This window comes from Pleurodeles waltl, chromosome 4_1 (assembly GCF_031143425.1).
Source record: "Pleurodeles waltl isolate 20211129_DDA chromosome 4_1, aPleWal1.hap1.20221129, whole genome shotgun sequence".
NCBI lineage: Eukaryota > Metazoa > Chordata > Amphibia > Caudata > Salamandridae > Pleurodeles > Pleurodeles waltl.
Genome location: NC_090442.1, coordinates 518,079,663 through 518,100,610, shown reverse-complemented (window position 1 = coordinate 518,100,610; position 20,948 = coordinate 518,079,663). Strand labels below are relative to the sequence as shown.

At 42.9% G+C, this 20,948-nt stretch overlaps 1 protein-coding gene across 1 annotated transcript in view; it reads right to left on the bottom strand.

Annotated features, from left to right (window-relative positions):
* Positions 1–3,822: 3,822 nt before the first annotated feature.
* ADAMTS20 (ADAM metallopeptidase with thrombospondin type 1 motif 20) overlaps positions 3,823–20,948 on the bottom strand; it is a 1,292,194-nt gene continuing 1,275,068 nt past the window's right edge. The window contains exons 40-41 of the mRNA XM_069228834.1: positions 9,549–9,653; positions 3,823–5,061 (exon numbers count right to left, since the gene is read on the bottom strand). Of these exons, the coding sequence (XP_069084935.1) occupies positions 4,972–5,061; positions 9,549–9,653 (195 nt within the window). The 3' untranslated portion in view covers positions 3,823–4,971. The remainder of the gene's footprint in view (positions 5,062–9,548; positions 9,654–20,948) is intronic.

Sequence of the window (20,948 nt, the reverse complement as noted above, 5' to 3'; positions counted from 1 at the left end):
CTGTGTTTGCAGTTTTAAACTGCCAGTTAGACCTGGCAAGTGTACCCACTTTTGGTACATGTAAGGCATCCCTAGGGGAGGCCCTAGGTAGCCCCATGAGCAGGGTGCAGTGCATACAAAAGGTAGGACATGTACTGGTGTGTTTTACATGTCCTAATAGTGAAATACTGCCAAATTTGGGTTTCACTGTTGCCAGGCCTATCTCACTCATAGGCTAACATGGGGGCTGCCTTTAAATAATTTTAAAGCACAGATTCCCTTTGAGAGCAGACATTTTGAATTGTTTGTTTGAAAATGCCACTTTTAGAAAGTAGGCATTTTCTTGCTTAAACCATTCTGTGGCTCTGCCTGTTTGTGGATTCCCTGTCTGAGTCAGTTCTACAGTTGGGCTGTTTACACCACTCCTCTAGACAGTGACACAAAGGGAGCTGGTGTGTAGCCTGCATATCCTGATGAACCAGCTGAGCTAGAGTGGAGGGAGGAGTGGTCGCTAAGACCTGAAAGGACATTACCTGCCCTCACACAATGCAGTCTCCAACCTCCTTGTGTGTGTCTGGGGCCTGGCCTGGACAAGGAAGAATCTTGAAACACTTGAGACTTTGCTTTGAAGTTTGCAATCTTCAAAGGCAGAAAGGGGTATAAGTATTGGACCGAAAACCCTTTGTGAAATCAAGAGGAACCTCTGCTCAGAAGAAGAGCTGGAGGAGGAGTACTGTCCCTTTGCTGTGTTGCTTTGCTGGCCTGGCCTGCAGTTGCCGCTTCTGCCTGACAAGAGTGCAAAGGGTGAACTTCGCTGTGTGTCCTGGTTGAGAAAGTTCTCCAAAGGCTTGGAGTAGAACTTGCCTCCTGTTGGAAGTCTCAGGGACACCAAAGACTTCAGTTTCCTCGCCCTCAGCACTGGGAACTGTGTGTTTTGTGCTGTTCAAGAAGAGAAACCACTGCAATACTGCCAATGACCCCATTGCCCTGCATGTGACCTGCCGAGCAGCATGGAGCCACACTGCCCCGCTTTACACTGCAACCCTGGTCTCACTGACGCCGTCATCTGACGACTTCACCGAGCCGCTTCCCGCACCGCGACCTGTGGGCCTGCACTCCAGCATTGACTGCTCATACCACAGCCTGGGCATCCCCGATGATGCCGCTTTTGCTAACACCAGTGCCGCTGCCTGCATAGTGGCCTCCGGACACCACTCGAGAGAAGCATGAAGCATCGTCCCGTTCTGTCTCGTCTCCGGACATCCCGACTCCAGTGTTGTAACCAGGTATCCCTGCCTGCACCGTGGCCTGTAGACACCGCTCATGAAAGTCAAGAAGCACCATCCCCTCCTACACTGCCGGCTTGGGCCTACAGACGACAACACTTCAGCAATGATGATGCCGCTGCCTGCACTGTGGCCTGGTGACACTGCACGTTGAACCACACCGCTTCACACCGCTTCCCTTCTCTCACCAAAGCCGCTGGATGCCATCACTGAGCCGCTGCCTGCACTGTGACCTGTGGGTACTGCACGTCCCATCGTCCCACTTTGCACAGCAACCCTGACCCTATCCACACCAGCGCTCCTGACTTCATCACCCTGGAGTTCGAGCTGCAATGTGTGACTTCAAAGGGCCTGATCTGACTCCAGAACCAACACCGCAACGCCAGCGATGGCATTCTCCATAGCTCACTGCGAGGATCACGATGCCCTGCAATTCCAAAGGTACTGTTTGCCGGTCTTCCCGACACCGTAGCTGGCCTGCAAGGCCAGCCTGAATTGTTGGTTTTGTTGATCATGACACAGTGATAATCCCAGGTGGAGCTATCAACTTCTAGGAACTGTATTTTTGAGCAAATCTTGCAGAATTCATATTTTTATTACTGTATGTTGGATTTTTATCATATTTGGTGTTGTAATATTGGCTATTTTTCTAACACTAGTGTGGTGTCCTTTTGTAGTGTTTTCACTTATTACCATGTGTTATGCTTTACGCATTACTTCTGAGAGAAGCCTGACTGCTCATGCTAAGCTACCAAGGAGGTGAGCAGGGGTTACCTGAGCTGGGTATCTCCCTTATCTTGACTACAGTGACGGTCCCTATGGGACAGGGTGCAAACTGACTGCCACCTAGAGACCCCATTTTTTAACAATACATACAACCACTGGGAGATGTAAGATGTCTTTTATGTATTTTCTATCATTACCATTGGAGCACTGCGTTGTCTGCACTATGATCACTTATTTTGTTGATTGTTACACTTGATTAGAGTCAAAACATTACAAGATGCAAAATATATCAGTCCTGTGTTTTGCCTTCTTTGTAATTAATTTTGGTCAGATGAATAAGTCTGAGTAACTCTGGGTTCCCTCAAAGACACATAAGAATACTTTTCCCGGGTGGCTTTTCTTAGAAGGCCACTGCTGGCACTGCTGAATGTCAGGCTTGCCAATTTTGAGAGGTGCCTAGTCTTGAATCCACCTCATGTTTTTTTTTATCCAACACATTTTTCTGGGTCTCAATCCTGCAGGCTTATTCATTCCTACTTTGTGGGTTTGTCACAGGCTTCCTATCATGCTCTTCCCCCGCTGTTCTCCCTTTGCTGCCATTTCGTCTGTTAATCTGGGTCATAGTCCGATGATGAATAATAACGTACAGGGAATGACGCTTTGTTAAATTAATATTTCTGTCAACGCAAATGTCTGGCATGTACAGCTATCTGATAGAGCAGCAAATTAGTTTTCAGTTATTATCATGACATTTAGGCTAATTTACAGAGAGACTATTATGCACATTGTAACTGAAATGAAAGGAAATTAACGAGCTTTGTTTATTTACGGTAGAATACATTTTTTAATTCCTTACAATTTACCTTATATTTATTATGTCTTTGTTATTCACACTCTGGCATTTAAAGAATGTCAACAAAGAGGCACCTAGAGACAATCTTGTCAAACAGACATATTTTATAAATTAAAGTTTTCGATAACAGCACCTTTTACAGCAAATGCTGTTTTAGTAATCTTTCAAAATAAATAAGACTTCTTGAAGACAAGAGAAATTTCTCATTGCTTATGTTTGCAGACCCCTTACAAGTAATACACATACTCAGAGTGTATACTTATATACAGAGTGGTCATTTAAATACATTTAGTTACTTAAACAGTAACATAGATACATAGAACTAAACCAGGGTTTTGAACATGCACAATGCAGTAAACTTTTCTATAAAATTCCATTTAGAGGTAGAATGTTCAAAACCAAGGCTTAACATTTTTGAAAACCTTAATAGACGGAGGTAATTTCATAATATAATGTAAATTCTATAACTTTCAATTACATTGTTTCCTGAATGTTTCTGGTTCAATGCTGTATACATTACTGATGACTAATATTGTGGTACAAATTGCACAAAACGATGAAAGTGTTATTAAAACGAATAAATAATGATAATCAGAATATGCCAGCTAGCTCAGCCTTTGACTGTATCCCATTTGCAATTATCATTTACAATTATCAGTTCTCTTGAGTTAATAGGGCTACTAATGGAATTTAAAAGTGAAACAAATGAGCAAAAGTGAGGAAAAATGCATATCCTATACCATGTGATCAAAGGTATGGGAGAAGACTGAAATTAAGCTCTTTCCCCACCCCGTCCTGTGCGATTTCAGGCACATATGCTTCTTTTGGATCCCACACTAAGGGGGTTATTCCAACTTTGGAGGAGTGTTAATCCGTCCCAAAAGTGACGGTAAAGTGACGGATATACCACCAGCCGTATTACAAGTTCCATAGGATATAATGGACTCGTAATACGGCTGGTGGTAAATCCGTCACTTTTCCGTCACTTTTGGGACGGATTAACACCTCCTCCAAAGTTGGAATAACCCCCTATGTGTTTGCTGTCCTGTCCCCCAAGAATATTTTAGACTCTGTCAAACATTACTCACTGAGTCTAAATATTTATATTTCTGTATGTGAAAATATTTATACTTTTATATGACAGACACGTGGAATTGTATAGCTTGAAAAAACTCAATCTCTGGTGTTGTGGTGCATGGTCTGAGTACACTGAGGTACTGTCTAAATATTTGGTGACATTTTCATAATACGTGTGTCTGTCAATGGAGACAGGTTACGCTGAAAGGCAATTTCTAGGTATAGGCTTTTATTTTTCAACATTTTGAAAAAATAATCTATTTGTTATTTATAACATTTTCATAGGCTTGCCTCAATTGCTATGCTACTTGACCAGCCCCAAAGCTGAAACCCCAAGCACACCGCTGTTTTATGGGAGGATGAGGTATGCTAGTATTTTAGGCAAGACAAGTAGTGGGTGATGAAGGGATTAACACTGTTGTTTCCAAGAATGAAAATGTGAAAACTTTGTAAAGATTACACGTGGGGCGTGTTCTGAGTTTGCCTTTAATCCCAAAGGGGCAGCAATGCAAGTTACCAGCCCCATCTGAATTACAAGGGCCGCTGTAACTAAGTAGACCTGTTGTTTTTCAACCGGAGAGTGCCTCAGCTTAAATTAGTTTCTGGGTGAAACTCCAGATGAAATGAGCAATAACCCATGGACTCATGTCCAGTATTTACACGTCTGCCTGTATTCCTCATTTCTGTTGGGGCCATTCCTTCCCCGGAGTTACCGGTTCCCCATTATCTGTAACTCTATGGAACGGAGCTACTAAATGCAACTCTGGGGACAGTGTATTGAGGTCCTACGATTGAAGCCAAATATAATTTTTCCTTGTATTATCTTCGGCTGAAAACCATTGACTCACTGATTAGTGTGCAGTTCATGCGACCAGAGAGCAGTAAACAACTACTCCATAGGGGTTTCGTTTAAATACTGTATGAATTCTATAAACAAATGATGAATGGCCTGTACACATCCCTGAAATACGCATCGACAAATGTGAGAAAAGAGTTTCCAATCTGAGGTCAGTTCCTCCAGTATCCTCTGTTCAATTCGCTGTTCGCCTTTTACTGTGTTTCAATCCGGAGGCCAACGCTTGTGAGAGGAATACATTTTCCACAATATCCCCCACATCTTCCATAGATTTTAGTCCCATCCTGCAAATATGAAGATCACAGGTTAATGAAAATCAATCACAACATGAACAAGCATTGACAAAGCAAATGAGTCGGGTTTGTTTTTTCATTTACAAGCTAGACCTATTCGCTTTGCCAGTGCTGAGACCTAAATAATGTATACATACAGATATGTTAATTGAATGGTATAGGCACCCAGGGATATGAGACTAGAGATGTATGGCCAGGAAATACATGACAAAGGAGAGGTGAGGACTGGGTGCTGGCTGGGTGACGTTCGAGAAAAGAGAGGTGCACGCTGGAATAGGTGGAGACCAGAAAAGCTTCTGCCAGGTAAAGGTACACACAAAGGGAAGGGAGGAGAGAAATATGTGCAAGCAAGGAGAGGTGTGGGCAGGGAGAATTGTAGTTGAGAGAGATGCTGTCTGCAAGAGGCAAAGGAAGATGCAGGCTGAGTCATGTACAAGCAGATTCAGGTGTGAGCTGTGAGAGGTGTAGACTAGATGCAGGCTGTCAGATGTGTGAACATGAGGACGTAAAGGAAGGGAGATGTAAAGGCAGAAAGAGGTAGGAGCAGATAAATGTGTAAATGAGGTGAGGCATGGGGGAGGTTCAGGATGGGAGATGCTTGGGCAAGGAGATCTATGGGATGAGAGAGGAGCAGGAAGAGGTATATTTAGGGAGAGTTAGGGCTGGGGAGAGGTATGGAGAAGGAGGAAGTTTGTAAAGGTGTAGTCTGGTTTCAGGCTGTGAGAGATGTAGACAGAGTAAGGTTCAGACAGGTAGAGATCTGGGCACTGTGAGATTCAGGGGGATAAAGGTCTCAACAGGTAGATGTCCTAAGAAGTAGAGGTGTGGGCAAAAGCAAGTAGAGGAATGGGCAGAGAGATGTGCAGGCAGGAAGAGGTGCAGGTGGGAGAAGTATATGTAGAGGCAGCTACAGGTATTTGGAGGAAGAGTTATGGGAGGGAAAGCTACAGGGTGGGGAAGTTCAGGCAAAAAGAAGGAGAGGCAAGAAGAAGAAAAGGCAAGAGGAGGTAAAGGCAGAGAGAGATATCGATCAAAAGAGGTACAGGCAAAAAAGAGGATAAAGCAGGAAGAGATGCAGACAGGGAAATGTGTCGACATGAAGAAGTAACATGAAATGTGCAGTCAAGAAAAAGCTTAAGGATGAGAGGTGAAGCTTAGGAGAAGTTCACACTGGGAGAGAGACAGACAGAGATACTGTAAGATGTGGTGGCATAGAAAGTATGTGCAGGGTAAAGCTACGAGTAAAGGTAAAGGAGGAAAGAGGTTTAAACAGGATGAGCTACAGGCTGGGTTCAAACGTGGAGGAAAGAGGTTTAAACAGGAAGAGGTACAGGCTGGGTTCAAACTTGCATGGTTGTGGCAAGCACAAGTGAGGGCAAGGAAAGACCAAGGCAGAAAGAGGTGCAGGTAGGGACTGGTACAAGCAAGCTGAAAGGGTTTTGCCCAACAAAGGTATGAGTCAGAAAAACCTGAAAATAATGCAGGCTGAGAAAGGTACAGCCAGGGAAAAGTGAAGACAGAGAGAGGTAATGGATGAGTGCATGCTTATGGCGTGTAAGAGCAGGGAAAGGTGTAGTTGGATATATGTGTGGAATGGTGCAGTCTAGCAGGATTACACAGGGAAACATGCATGTGTGGAATGGTGCAGTCTGGCAGGATTACACAGGGAAACATACAAGTAAGGGATGGGTGGGAGAGGAGCATGCAGGGAGAAATACATGCATGGAATGTTACAGGTGCTGAGATGTGCGAACAGGGAAAAGTGTGAGTAGGGAGCCAAATGAAGAGCGAGAGGTGTGGGTATTAAATGTGAATAGTCAATGTTAGACCTGTCACCCAGACTTTTTGTCTTAACACCTCGTGTTTTCTGAATTTTGCTTTTGTTGGCATTAGGTCTCTCTGCACTTTAACACTGCTAACCAGCGCTAAAGTGCTTGTGCTTGTTCCTTAAAACATGGTACTTTTGGCCTAAAATTGATTGGCATTTAATTTACTTACAAGTTCCTAGTATTTGGTACTGCATGTACCCAGGGCATGTAAATTAAATGGTATTAGTGGGCCTGCAGTACTCATTGGTTCACCCAATTCAGCAGCACTTTAAAACCTGGCTCAGGCCTGCTATTCCAGCATGTAGACAGTTTTAAATTTCCAATTCGACCTCACAAACCTTTTGCCAGGCCCAAACCTTCCTTTTTGTACTATATTAAATACATATACATATTTTTCTGAAGTTTAAATTAAAAGTTAATATTCCCACCGAAAGTTTTAAAAAAAACATTTATTTATTATGTATTAATCATTATTGGTGCATAGAAATCATAGAAAGTATTTGAATGATATTTGATGAACAAGAATTGCAATAAACAGATTAATTAAATATTTTATAACTAAATAATACAAGTAATAAATATGTACTATTTTTATAAGATTAAATTACAACCATAAGTATTTATATTTTAACTATCCTAAATCATTTTATTCAGTTTAACATTATTTCCTTAAATGTAAGTCCCTGCCTCCATTGTTTTCTATGGGATGGTGTTGGAGTACCATTGGCTGGCTATGTGTTGTATTTTTTTGTACTAGTAACTTACACTCATAAATTGGTCTCAGTTCCCTTTTTCATGGGTGGAAACATGTAAGTCTACACTTTTAAGTGACTTTACACACAGATTTTGTGAACAGATCAAATTAGTAATGTTACTCAAAAGTGTAAGAATAAATAATACATGTACGTTGCTCACACATGTAAGTTACCTTTGGAAATGGCTCCTTATATTTTTTTAAGATAATTACAAAACCTCAGCCCAATGTCTGCTGTGCGTTGATGCTATGGGCCACAGGAATAAGAATACTGGGCTGGTCTGCATATCAGCCTTATTGTCAGTCCCTTCTGGGCTCTTCCTCTCTCCTCCACCACCTTACTTGTCTCCCCTGATTCACCTTGCATAGAAATAATGACCGCCCAAAAACCAAAGAATATTGCAGTTCCAAGTTACTTCTATTTCCAAACACTTCCCTTCCGCAGGCCTTGTGATGCAAGGGTTCACTGATGTTTCTGAGAAAAAAGTTCAACCAGCAAATATAGCGTCCCAGTTTTCAGACCTCTAACCACGTAAATGCTTCCTTTCGACTAGGTTTGCACAATATAAACATCATAAACCTCCTTGTGTGAAATAAGATTGAAGAATACAGCAGAGCCAGAGCATATGAATTAACAGCAATGTCTATGTACATTAGCACTGTTTAAGCTGTAAATCCAGCAAGATATGATCATATTGACAAAGCCAAATAAATCAAGGAGCAAGGGAGATTAGCACCGTGTAGTATCTCACAATTAAAACAACTACAAGTCATATCCAATCTGCAGTCCAACAAAAGGACTACTTACTGCATGCGCTGTATTACCAAAACCTAGTGAGAACACAAAAGAGACAATGTAAGCATCCTCAAAATATCCTGGCCTTAATGGATAGCCTATTCAAGCACAACAACAAAAATAAAAACACAAGGAAACCAAGAGCTGAAGGGGTTAACCCAAAGCCCACTCTCTCACCCTGCACTTTTTCTTCTTTTACTTTTATACAGAACTGACATACCACGAGTTATACCAGAAAGCAAAAGCTTGCTGTGGCAAGACTAATAGACAAAAACGATATTTTGTAACTATGATTTATACTGTGCTCAGCGTTGGGATACAAACACCCATACTATGATTTTTAATTTCAAATTGTTTGCAAAGCCTTGTGAAATACAAACTTTCTCTGTCAACAAGAAAGAAAGCATTTGCATTTCTGACTAATGAAAACTTTCCTCGTTCTAGGAACACAGACAATGCATTAATGCACTCTGACATAAAAAAAGAAATCTTATGCACTATCTTTGCTACCTTAAACACTAACAAAATGCATGTAACGAGCCATGTCTTTGCTTTTAAATATTGTTTTTTCAACTGTCTTGACAAATTAAAACGCAAACGATAATATATATTATCCACGTTTGTTGCTATTTATCTATCACCTTAGCTCTGTAATTTAAAGCAGGTAGAGGGTATGAAGTATTAGTAAATCTGTGTGCAGTCCACATATCTGCCTTGCCTTTGTTAAGGCTAATGGCCTGTCCCATAGAGCATCTGGAGACATTCAACAAATCAGACGCCCACGTATGCAGAATGATGCAACACAGTTTTTCTAAACAGCACAGCGTTTTCTTAAAGCAAATATCTCAGAAGCACTCACATCATCTGGGAAAAACGCGAAGGGCTCAGATATAAAAGAAAACATTATTATTTGAGACTGATGTCCCTTAATAAAGGAGGTCTGCTTTTGCTGCAGACGCAATTTAAACATCTGGATCAGTCATTGTTTGCTTAACCACAGTTTTGTTTTTAGTCTTTCAACTACCAGGGAGGGCATGTGATCTGTCCTTTGAAAATAGGGCCTAACCCGAGCCCTGTTAAACAATTTTACAGTACTTACTGGTGACCTGTGTACTTTGAGAGTTGCATAATTTCCCTGAGCAACCCATCTGGCTTCATCAGAAATTCTCAGACCAGTCCCGGACAGATTAATGCTGAATTGCCCCTGAAAAACAAGAACATTCATAAATTATGGAAAGGATAAACATGAAACTGTAGTGTTGAATTATGACTAATGGAAAAATATAGGGTGAACAGCTTGTCACATTAATAATTTGTGAGGATTTGGTTGAAAATTTACATTGCCATCATGAGGCAGTGATTTGAGAAACTGCCAGTTGGCAGAAGGCGGCACAGAGAGAAAGGAATCACTGCGTGCTGCTCATGTATCAACATAGTGAGGAGCATATATATATATATATTCTCTCTCTCTGACACGCATTCCGGTACGAAGACATCCAAAACTTCTCAAATTTATAAATGCAGTTTTAATCCAGTGCAAACATGCAAAAATCAAACCCAACACATTTCGGCACATAGACGTCTTGTTCACGGGGGAGCTAGTGTTGCTACCGGCCCCTTTTCAAAAATATACACATACATGAAAAGGGATAAGGAGCACTACCGTTTGTTTGATGACTGTCGGCCATAATGGAAAGTTTCGTCCACATGCGTACCCATCAACTTAGGATACATCGCAGACATTTCGTCAGAGTCCAGTGTTGATATTAACAAATTATTACTCCCTGTGTACACAAACGTGATTGAAAACGTGAGTGTGTCCTTCGTGCAACATAAGAGGATGTACATGTCACGAAATAAAAGACCCGTATTCTCATTAGTTCTTCATCATTGCATTCAATACATTATTGTAACTGAACCGAGTGTCAAAATAAGATTTACATAAAAAGCAACATTATGCCCAAGCAGGCAAAACTTGTTCCAAAATTTAGGAGAGAATAACAATATATTATTGTCTAAACAGGCTCTCGTTCATAAATACGGTGTGGTTCGTATATGTCACAGCCAAATTAGGTATGACAACACAGCCCTGCCAAGTATCACGCATCAGGGGTTAGACTAACGCATTTTAGTGTGGTGGTCCACATCACCACACTAAAATGCATTATCACGACACAATGATTAGTTACAATGCAACAAGCTTGTTCGTCTTGCTTACCGCAACGTTCCTAAACAATTCAATCCGTGCTGTAGCCACTCGTCGTGGTTCAGAGGACTAATTTGTTTTGGGTGAGTTTTTGTGGAGGAATGGGCTTCTTTTCTTTCTGGCTTGGCAGCTCTGAGCTGCACAATGTGCTGGAGACGGAGAACCTCGGTACCAGCAATAGTAAGAGAGTTGATGAAGCAGAAAATGAAGGTTTTGATTTATTAACGCATAAACGTAGTGCTGAAATAATCATGTGTGACATTAACCGAATTAATAAAGATTGTACGGGGACAAAATGTGCCCTCAGAGTAGATTGCCATCATTTATACGCGTGCTTTATATAACGTGGTGTATTAGAAATGCACTAATTCGACATAATCATAAACGTGTGCTACGATTTTGCTTATTTGAAATGCCTTAGCTTAGCATTACTTTAGCGGAGGCTTTGGCCTAGTTGCCTGGTCTCACGGTTTAAACGTTCGTATTTTTCCACTGTGCTATTAAACGCGTATTTCTGCTTGAAGCTGTACTTTTCCACAGAGACTGCTTGCATGCTTATCTTAAAGTTGGTGCCAGCATGGCATATTTTCTCTTAAATTCAAGGTCGGCTTGCAGGTGCGGACAATGGAGCCTCTGAGAGTAAGCTAATCGAGAAACAATGTTGCAAATTGCGTACCCATCTCCAAGGATAATGTATGCTTAAGTAAAAGCTTGAGAACTGTCGTTTTTGATTGGTCAATTTGAAGCTAACCTATGAACCCACCAATGGAGACCCTACAGGACTTGAACTGTTGCCTATAAAACCCAGGTGCACGAGAGGGAAGCTCTCTATCTTCGGACACCCTGCCATTTTGTCTTCGTAGCTACTATGACCCATTTTGCTGCGACGCCATTTTGAGAGACTTTGATGCTTTCTCTAGTCGAGAGAAAGAGACTTTAATGATTCTTGCCCTAGAGACTTTAACTTTGACTTGTCCCTTTGCATGAAGTAGTAGCCTTAACTTGCCGCCGTGAGGCAATTGCCCCGTTCACCCCTGCCCCTTTGTCTCGTCCCATGCTGATCAAGAAACGGTACCTGTGAGACGAAGACTTCATTGATTGCTGATTGGAATTGGTAAATATGAGAGGAAATTGTAAAATTGCATTGTGTTTCTTTTAGGTAACCAACTGCTGATTTTGATAAGGGCCCTAGCTAGGAGTTTTCTAAATTGATGTTGCCAAATTGTTTTTGCATGAAGTCCCACATGCTGATGCTAATTTGAGGTTAGACGAGGATTCCATATGTCACACGATGTAATTGGAGATCTTGTTATGCTGACTAAATGTACGCAATTAGCCCATTACAGATTATCGTATTAGTGCTTTGCATTGCCACTATCGAATGCCTTGTGATTCAAATGCTACATAGATTACACTTGTTTCGACGATATGGACAGCTATTAATGTTCATTTATGTTTATCATTTGGTGTTGAGACACATTTATATTGTGCTAGCTTTGTTAATATAGGGAAATAAATTCACTAACTTTGCAATAAACTGGTGTGGTTATTCCTGGCTGAAAGGTCAGGGTTCGCCGAAATGTATTCTGGATTAATTGTTAAGTGTTATGTTGTTCAAGGTGTTGCTTACGTTCGTTATTGATTATCGATAAGAGGGTATTGATCAATTAAGCGTACAGAGAGTTCCCACTTAGCCAAAAGATTCATCGACCTAAAGAGCATCCGAACGCAGGTAAATTGTTACCGCGTTCCGCTCTATCAGAGTTCTGTTGTTGACATTTGAAATATGTGGAAGGAGTCCCTGGGACTAATATGCACTATAGTCTTCAAGCAGTGCTTGTTGCTGAACACTGTCATGAAGCTTTCAGCAGAAAGTGCAGTGCCAACAGTCGGAGCAAGCTCTGTTCAGCTTGCCTGCTAATATTGACACAGCACTTTCTGTTGAAAGCTTCATGACAGTGTTCGGCAACATACACTGCCAGTCAAAGTTTGAGTTAATTCAGGTGTGACTAAAGTGTTGAGGCGTTGTCTGTTTGCTGATGTCAGACACATTTTGCTGCAATGCATTGTGTATTCCTGAGAGATGACACACACATTTTAATCAATTAGCGAAAAACGTATCTGAGTCCCAGACAGTCGAAGTGTTTTTTACCCTCCGGCGATCGGAGTGGGACCATTTTTTGCTTGCTCATGATGGTTAAATGTTCAAAATTACTATATTGGTGTCAAGCGTGTCACATGTTCTCCATGACAGAAATCAGCGCTAGAAGGAAATGGAAAAATCAATTTTTGAGTACGTTTTGCTTAGTTTCCCTGCAAACTCTGGTATTTAGAGACAGTGGAGGCCAGCAGCTTTAGGAGGCAGGGGGGCAGGCGGGACGCACACACACACACACACGCACACACACACACACACACTCATTCTTTCACACACAGACTTGCACGCACATCCATTAACAACACTCATTCCTTTCAAACATGCACGCACGCACCAAACATTCATTTTACAAGATCGCACACACTCATTCTTTCACACACACGCACATCCATTAACAACACTCATAACACTCAAACTTGCACGCGCACACCAAAAATTCAATATAAAACATCACACACATACACACACTTACCTTCAGCTTCCAGGTCCCATGAGGGCTGGGACTGCTGCCTCGTCACAGAATGGGATGGGGTCAGTGAGCCTGCTGACCCCACCCCACTCTGTGACAAAGTGTCACTGATTGACACTCGCCCTGGGCACTTCAGGGCTTAAACCTGAAGTGCCCAGGGAGGGTGTCAATTGGTGACGCTTTCCTAGTCACCCAGGGGAGGGCCTCGAGGCACCTTTGCTGAGCCGAGGAGGTCACGTCCATAAGAGCTGTGACCTTCTCAGCCCAGCAAAGTTCAGCTCAGGCAGCCAGGAGTGTGCGCAAATCGTGCATGTCTGCTCCTGGCTGCCTGAGCTGAACATGGAGAGTGTCTGTCAGGCTGACCTTTGTTCAGCCTAACAGACACTCTTCATGAGGGGCAAAAGGTGGGGGGCGTGGCCCCTCCGCCCTAAAGGGCAGGCCGCCACTGTTTAGAGATTGATCAGCATTGCTCCTTGCATCCTGCTCTGTGCTGAGTGAACCACAGACCGCAGAGCACACCTGAGCCAATACTATGCAGCGTTGCCGCAGGAGTCCATGAGTCATTTTGGCCATGGCCTGCCAATTACCACAGGCTTATGCATGGTAATTAAGTGCCTGAGTTACAGTGACTAATCTCCTTGTTAAGTTGGTAAATGCTAATAAAAATGTGCTTTTTAGGGGCACAAGATAATGTTTAATATCCTGGTTACACGTGTTCAACAGGTGGATCAGGTTACAAGGGCACTAGGTTAGAGCCCTTCCAATTCTGGTGCATTGCAGCAGTTTTAAGATCTTTTTAGAGTTTCCCGTTGATCAAATGGGTGTAATTTATGATATTTATATGTTTCCCTCATCTTCCTTGCTTGATTTTGGTGACGAGAAAGTGTCACCCATAGTTGTTGAAATGTCACTCAAAATTACACTAAAATTATGAAAATGCCACACATAAGCAATCTAAATCCTTGGAAGCTATGACAGCAATTTATTGAAAAATCCATTTACGTCACAATTTTCTCCCTCCTCTTAGAGCATAATTTCATAAGTTACAACATTATCCCCATGTGTGCAATCACATCATCTAACATCAATGATTCATGGAACTGTTGAATAATACAGTAACTGTCTTCCTATATACAGTCTTAATTGATATAAGAATCATTTTCTCGCTTTTTCATTACTACATGGTCACTTTTTCATTAATATCGTGCACTTTACCTTCACAGTTGTCTCATCAATATTTTATTGCACATGTTGCAGTGAGAATATTAAAGATGGCATAGAATATGCCATCAATTCTATAGTATATGGATTAATTAGCTGTGCATGGCGACAGCACAAGTTATAGTTACCTTAGGACGCAAGTTTTAGTTACTTGAAAGAACTTTAACTATAGCTGCTAAATTTCTAAGGTTATATACGAGTAATTTCAGAACTTAACTATAACATCCTTGTAACCTTTGTTTTTTTCAGCAAATTTCTAGTGTCTTTAAATGTATAGTAATTTCCATTGCTATACGTGAATCCAACCACAGCCGTGCGCAGCAGCAGTTGGCCACAGAATCTGGCCTGTGTCCAGGCTCTAAAGCCAACCCACTATAAACACCCAACCTTGCACCGTGCATGGCCTTCTCCTGTGTGCAGTAGGGGTTGCCAGCAAGGGATGGCCTGCCGCTAGTTCCTATGGCTAACCCCCACAACCACCCAACCTGATGCTGTGCGCAGGCTTTTGTGCATGCACAGAGGAAGTTGCCCACAGCCTCTCTGGGTGTGAGAATAGGTGTGAGAGGTTGTATCTGGGGGTAAGATTGGCTGTCAGAGTGTCTGGGTGTGAGTGCATACATCAGTGTTTTAGTGGGTGCGTCAGTATGTGCACAGGTTAGTGAGTGGGTGCATCAGGGTGTCAGTGGGTTTGTGAGTGGGCGGATGATGTCTGAGTGGGCATGTGAGTTGGTGCGTAACTGTCTGAGTGAGTCTGAGTGGGTGCATGAGGGTCTGTCTGGGGCTGTGAGTGAGTGCATGAGTGTCTGAGTGGCTCTGTGAGTGGGTGTGTGAGTCTCTGAGTGGGTCTGTGAGTGTGTGGGTGTGTCTGAGTGAGTCTCTGAGTGGCTGCATAAGTGTCTGAGTAGGTCTGTAAGTGGGATACAGAGAAAGCGAAAGAAAGTGAAAGGGAGAGAGATAGAGTTTTTTAGGCTTTGATGTCTGATATAGTTATGAGTTATTTGTGTCCAATTTGATATAAAAAATGTATGTTTTAAAAAAAATATAATATTAAACAAAAATAGAAATGAGTCCAGCTGGGCTCAAACCCCCAAAGAACAGTGTGAAGGTATGCAACCTTCACACTGAGCTATGGGTTATTTATTTATTATTTTTAATTCAGCCCTTTATGGCTATCTGGGACCGCGAAGGAGCCCTCAAGGGCTCCCCCGGGACATAGCAGGAACTGGCCCTGGGAGGTGGCAGTCCTCAAGGCCATCAGTGGCTTCAAGAGAGGGGGCTGCGCGGTCCCCCTCCAATGTGGACATTGCCTCAGGTAGGTTGTGGTCCCTTGGGCTACGGGGGTCTAAAATTGAACCCCTATCCATTGTTTTTTTTTTTTGGTGGTGGTTCACGGGGGGGCGTGGTCCCCCACATATATTTAAATTCATGCCCCGGGGACCTGGTAGTCCCCTTACATTATATTTGATGCCCCAGGGGGTGCTGGTCCCTGGGCGCGGGGGCATGGGTTCCCCCTCACTTACATTAGAATCAATGCTCCGGAGAAGTGGTGGTCTCCAGGGTGTGGGGGGGTCGGGAGCCCCCCACATTAAGTTATTAATGCACCAGAGACCTGGCCCACCCAGGGGCCTATAAAAAAATAAGTAGGGAATTAAAAAAAAAATGTTTTTTTGATCTGGGACGCCCCCTCCACCAGTGCTAAGGAGTCAGGGTGTCTCTACCCTGGCCCCTTTTATTTTATTTTAACTGTTTTTTTCTGGGACTCGGCTGATGCCGAGTCTCAAGATGGCTGCGAACAATTCCTAGTTTGAAGTGATGCCAGCCAATCACAGCTGTGCATTTCCCTTCACGAGCTTGTCTTTGTTAGTGAATACCAAGCGGCCAGAGATATACAACTTTGAATTTCCCTAAATTTCTCAAAAACTACTGAACGGATTAAAACAAATAAGAGAAAGCGTAATTTGCGTACCAACAGCTAACTTTCAGCCAAATTTGGTGCAATTCCGTCCAGTGGTTCAGCCTGTAGTCTTGTCCTAAGAATCTTATGGAAATTAACATGGGAAACGCAATCTTTTTTGAGCCCCCTTTTTCTTAGCCCCCTCTTGATGGATCACCCCAAAACTTTCCATACACAACAAGAATCACTGCAACACTTTTATGGGAATATTTAGTGAAGATTCGTCAAATGGTGCCAAAGATATAGGCAAGTCAAAAAATGCTTTTCCTATGGAAACATAGTCCTAACTATGTTGGGGACCACAGGACAGCCTCATTGCCCACGTGGTCCCTGCCAGTTCCCTGCCTCCAGTGAAGCCAGCATTGCTCGAGCACGCAGAGAGCAGCAAAAAATGCTGCTCTCTGCTTGCAGGAGCAATTTTTGCCTCTGTTTTCCTGCCCGCTTCACAGCAATCCCCAGAGCCAGTAATGGATCCGTGTGTCCCTCCCTCCATTTTTTGCAGGGTCTGCCCTGGGGAGATGGTGGTCTACAGGACTGAAAACAGCCCGGAAAGAGGCCCTGTGGCCCCCTTCCCCATTCAAAATTCAGCCTAGCGCCAGAGATGTAGTAGTCCCCAGTGTCGATAATGGCCCAGGAGGGTGACCTTCCTCCCCCATTTGCTAAATCAGCCTGTCCCAGGGAAGGTGGTGGTCCCATGAACCCTAATGGGCTCACAAGGGGTCCGCTTGCCCCCCTCCTCTGATATAGATTGGCCTAGTCCTGAGGAGGGGTCAGTCTCTGGGGACAAAATTGATTATTAATGGCTAGATTTAGATCCTGGCAGCATTGCCGCCAATCTGCCATGGTGGCGGACCAGAAAATACCGTCAAGTTGACAGTGTTCCGCCTGTCATATTTAGATTAATTGTGGCTGAGCCTCAGACCATCATGACTGAGCGCTCTTCCTAGCTGGCAGATCCCGCTGACCATATTTAGATGCTACAGTCATGCAGGCGGTGTACTGGCAGTGGTCTGCTGGCAGAGGGAGCCTGTCACTCGACCCAATGGACATCGTGCAATGGCAGCAGCAATGGAATATAGGTAAGTCAAACACACTGTACCTTAGAACCATGTGTCCCCCTGCACAACACACTACACAACACACCACTTACGCACAATAATCCATCGCCATTCCAACACCACACAACACGTACATGCTGAAAACACACATTGCCATACATCTATGACACAACACACACATATTATTGACACTGCATCCACACACAACAAAACCACAACAACCAGCAAAACTACAGACTCAGCTGCACAAACACGTACACACACACACACAGGCACAACTACACACATCATGCCAATGACCACCACACAACACTCACCTGAATGTTGCACACAGCAGCACAACACACACCTACACATACACAACATCAAACCCACATACATTTTGCACACATACAGACACAATCACATCACCCACTCCAGCTCCTTCAGCCTCAACCAGCCAATCGAATCGCAAATACACACATAGAAGTACTGACTCACATACACAACTGGAAGCACAACATCACAGGCACAGATCCCCTTGCAATGTGCACACATGGGTATAGTCAACAGGTGTCAATGTGTCAACACTCTGGTGGCAGCATTCATTTGGCAATGAATAATGACACCAAAATGACAGTTGTGTATGTGTGCGAAATGCATCATATACCAGTGTCTCCCCACCCATATTCCACACAAATATGTTTCCGACATATGCATGGCACCGTAATTTAAAAAAAAACTGTGACGTGTATATGACTACAGTGGTCCCGAGCTCATATACAGTGACCACACAACATACACAACCGATGCGGGTTCCCTACCTTTCAGTCCGGCAACAGGGGGGGGGTCATGTTTTCTCCATGGTACAGTAGCAGAAGTGGTGGAAGGTCATGTCCACTTGTGGCCAGTCAAAAATGGAAGTGGAATGGGGGCAAAAGGTAGGTTTGTACCCCATCCCCAGTTTAATCCACGAACTCAGGTGTGGATGTTAGACCGCTACAGTTGGCTTGGAGGTAAGGCACATCCAAATCTGCTCAGTGGTAAAAGTGGCTAAAATCGTGCAGTCAGCCCCTATTTCCAATGCTGCCATAGAGGTGGTTGAAGATTCTTGGCAGAGTCAGCGGGACTTGGGTGCTCTTTTACTGATGGGACCACCAAGATCTAAATCAGGCGGGCGGACGGCCGATGGGTTTTCAATAAAATATCAACAGCTAGATCGTTACCGCCAAGATCAAAATCAGGCCCTTGGTCCTAACAATAACTACCTACTAGTGATTAAACTATCCTATTCGTAACATGTATATAGGTCACTGCATAGTTTTCCTAAGTTATTTGAATAGATCATTGTGGTTCTCTGTTTTATTAATCTATCACAATATGTAAATAGTGTCATAGCTATTTTGTCTGCAAGTGCTTCACTATTGAAATCATGAGGAATATATAAAATTAAAAATAAATAAATAAAACACTACTAATTCAAAAAATTCACAAATAAATTAGCTTAAAATTACAACACTTGAAAGTCTGAGGTTATAAAATACTACTTTAAATCTCAATATATATTCTCTTCCTCATACATGTATACCCTCTCTATGTGCTTATGTACTTAATGTAATTGATCTAGGTATTTTCGTAAATGTTGATTTTCATGTTCTGACAGGGCATATACACGACAGTTGGGAAGTATCGCACCTGGGGCTAGATCAATTTGACAGTCATAAGAGGTATGAGGAGGTAGAGTCTCTGCTCCTTTCTCATCAAATACATCTTTGTAAGATGACTACTGTTTGGACAGCTGAATTTCTTTCTTCGCGGCAGTAGCTATGTAAGAGTTACAAACTTTTGGTACCTGAATCTTTTGGAGACATTGTTCGTTACATAGCGCAGATGAGAACACGATTTTTCATTCTGCCCAATTGATCTCTGGATTGTGATAAGTTAACCATGGCAAGCCGAGGATAATCTCATATTGGGGAGCATGGATCACGTCAAGAATGATTTTCTCTTTATGTTTCTTTCTTTGATTCTTATCTTCACAAATCATCGACAAGGGGATAGTCTGAAGAGTTACTGGACCTCCAGTCAAGAGTTTTCCATCGACTGCCTGGATGATTTCTGGGGTCTTCTTTTCAATACATGGGATCCCCCATGCACAAACCAATTGGACATCAACAAAGTTCCCAGTAGCCCCAGAATTGACTAGAGCTTTTTTGAAATAGATCTTTTTCTTGACCTGAACTCTTATTTCCAGTTTAAGATGTCTAGATTGTGAAGGGTCCACGGTGACACCCAAGAGCAGCCCTTCTCTGCATCTTGGGTGTTTTAGATTTCCAACTCGACTGGTGTATTGGCTGCGACCTTCTGAACTGGACCTTGATTGTTCTTTGGTTTGATTGGACAATCTTTGGCAAAATGACCCTTCCGCCCACAATAAAGACATTGTCTATTTTTTCTGCGTAGGTCCTTTTCATCTTTGGTCAAAGGTCTTCTGATGGTTCCAATTTCCATCGGTTCCGGCGTTCTCTCTTTCGGAGTTCTTGAGTCGCTGTTCTCATGAACACACCATGAATATATTTCAATCTTATTGCATGTTCCTTTACGTTCTGCTAAACGATGATCAAGCCTCAAGACAAGGTTTATTAATTCTTGACAGTCTGTAGGTTGTGGGTCGATTTGCGCTAAGATATCTTTTAGTTCCTCTTTGAGTCCTTTGTAAAACAAGACCGCTTGTTTTTCTTCAGGCCAGGATGTCTCGGTAACCAGCCAGTTAAAGTTGGCTAAAAACGACACTAGGTCTTGATTCCCTTGGCGTAAATCTAATAATTCACGATCTGCTGACTGTGTTACAGTTCTACGATCAAAAACTCTCTCAAACTCACAAACAAAATTTCTCCAGTTGTTTAACAAGGGACTATTTTTACGCACAAGGGGAATTGCCCAAGTAGCTGCATCCCCAGCCAAATATGATAACAAGAAAGCTACTTTGGACCGGGCATCGGGGAAAGTATGTGGTCTGCAGGTGAAGTGTAGTCCCACTTGAACCAGGAAAGATTGCGCTTTGAAAGGGTCACCTGAGAAACGTTCTGGGGGAGCTAAAGGAATTGTGGCAGGAACATTTAGGGAAATGTTTGTCGGATTACTTCCAGAAGCCTGAGAAGAAGTACCTGGCCAGGACACACCTGTGGGACTTTGTTTCTTCTTCTCTACCTTATCTTGCAACTGACTCACTCTCTCAGCTAAGCTAGTTGTCAATTCTTTGGATGATGCCACCTCTGCCTGGAGCTGGGTGATAGCCTTGACTAACTCGTCCAGCGTTGCCATGCTGAGAACATACACAAACCAGGAGGATAATAATTTGTGAGCTCACTATTCTGTCAGAGTCACCAGATCCTCGGGGTCTGCGCACGTTCCCAACACGTCCACCACTGAACAGCTCCAAGACTCTGATAGA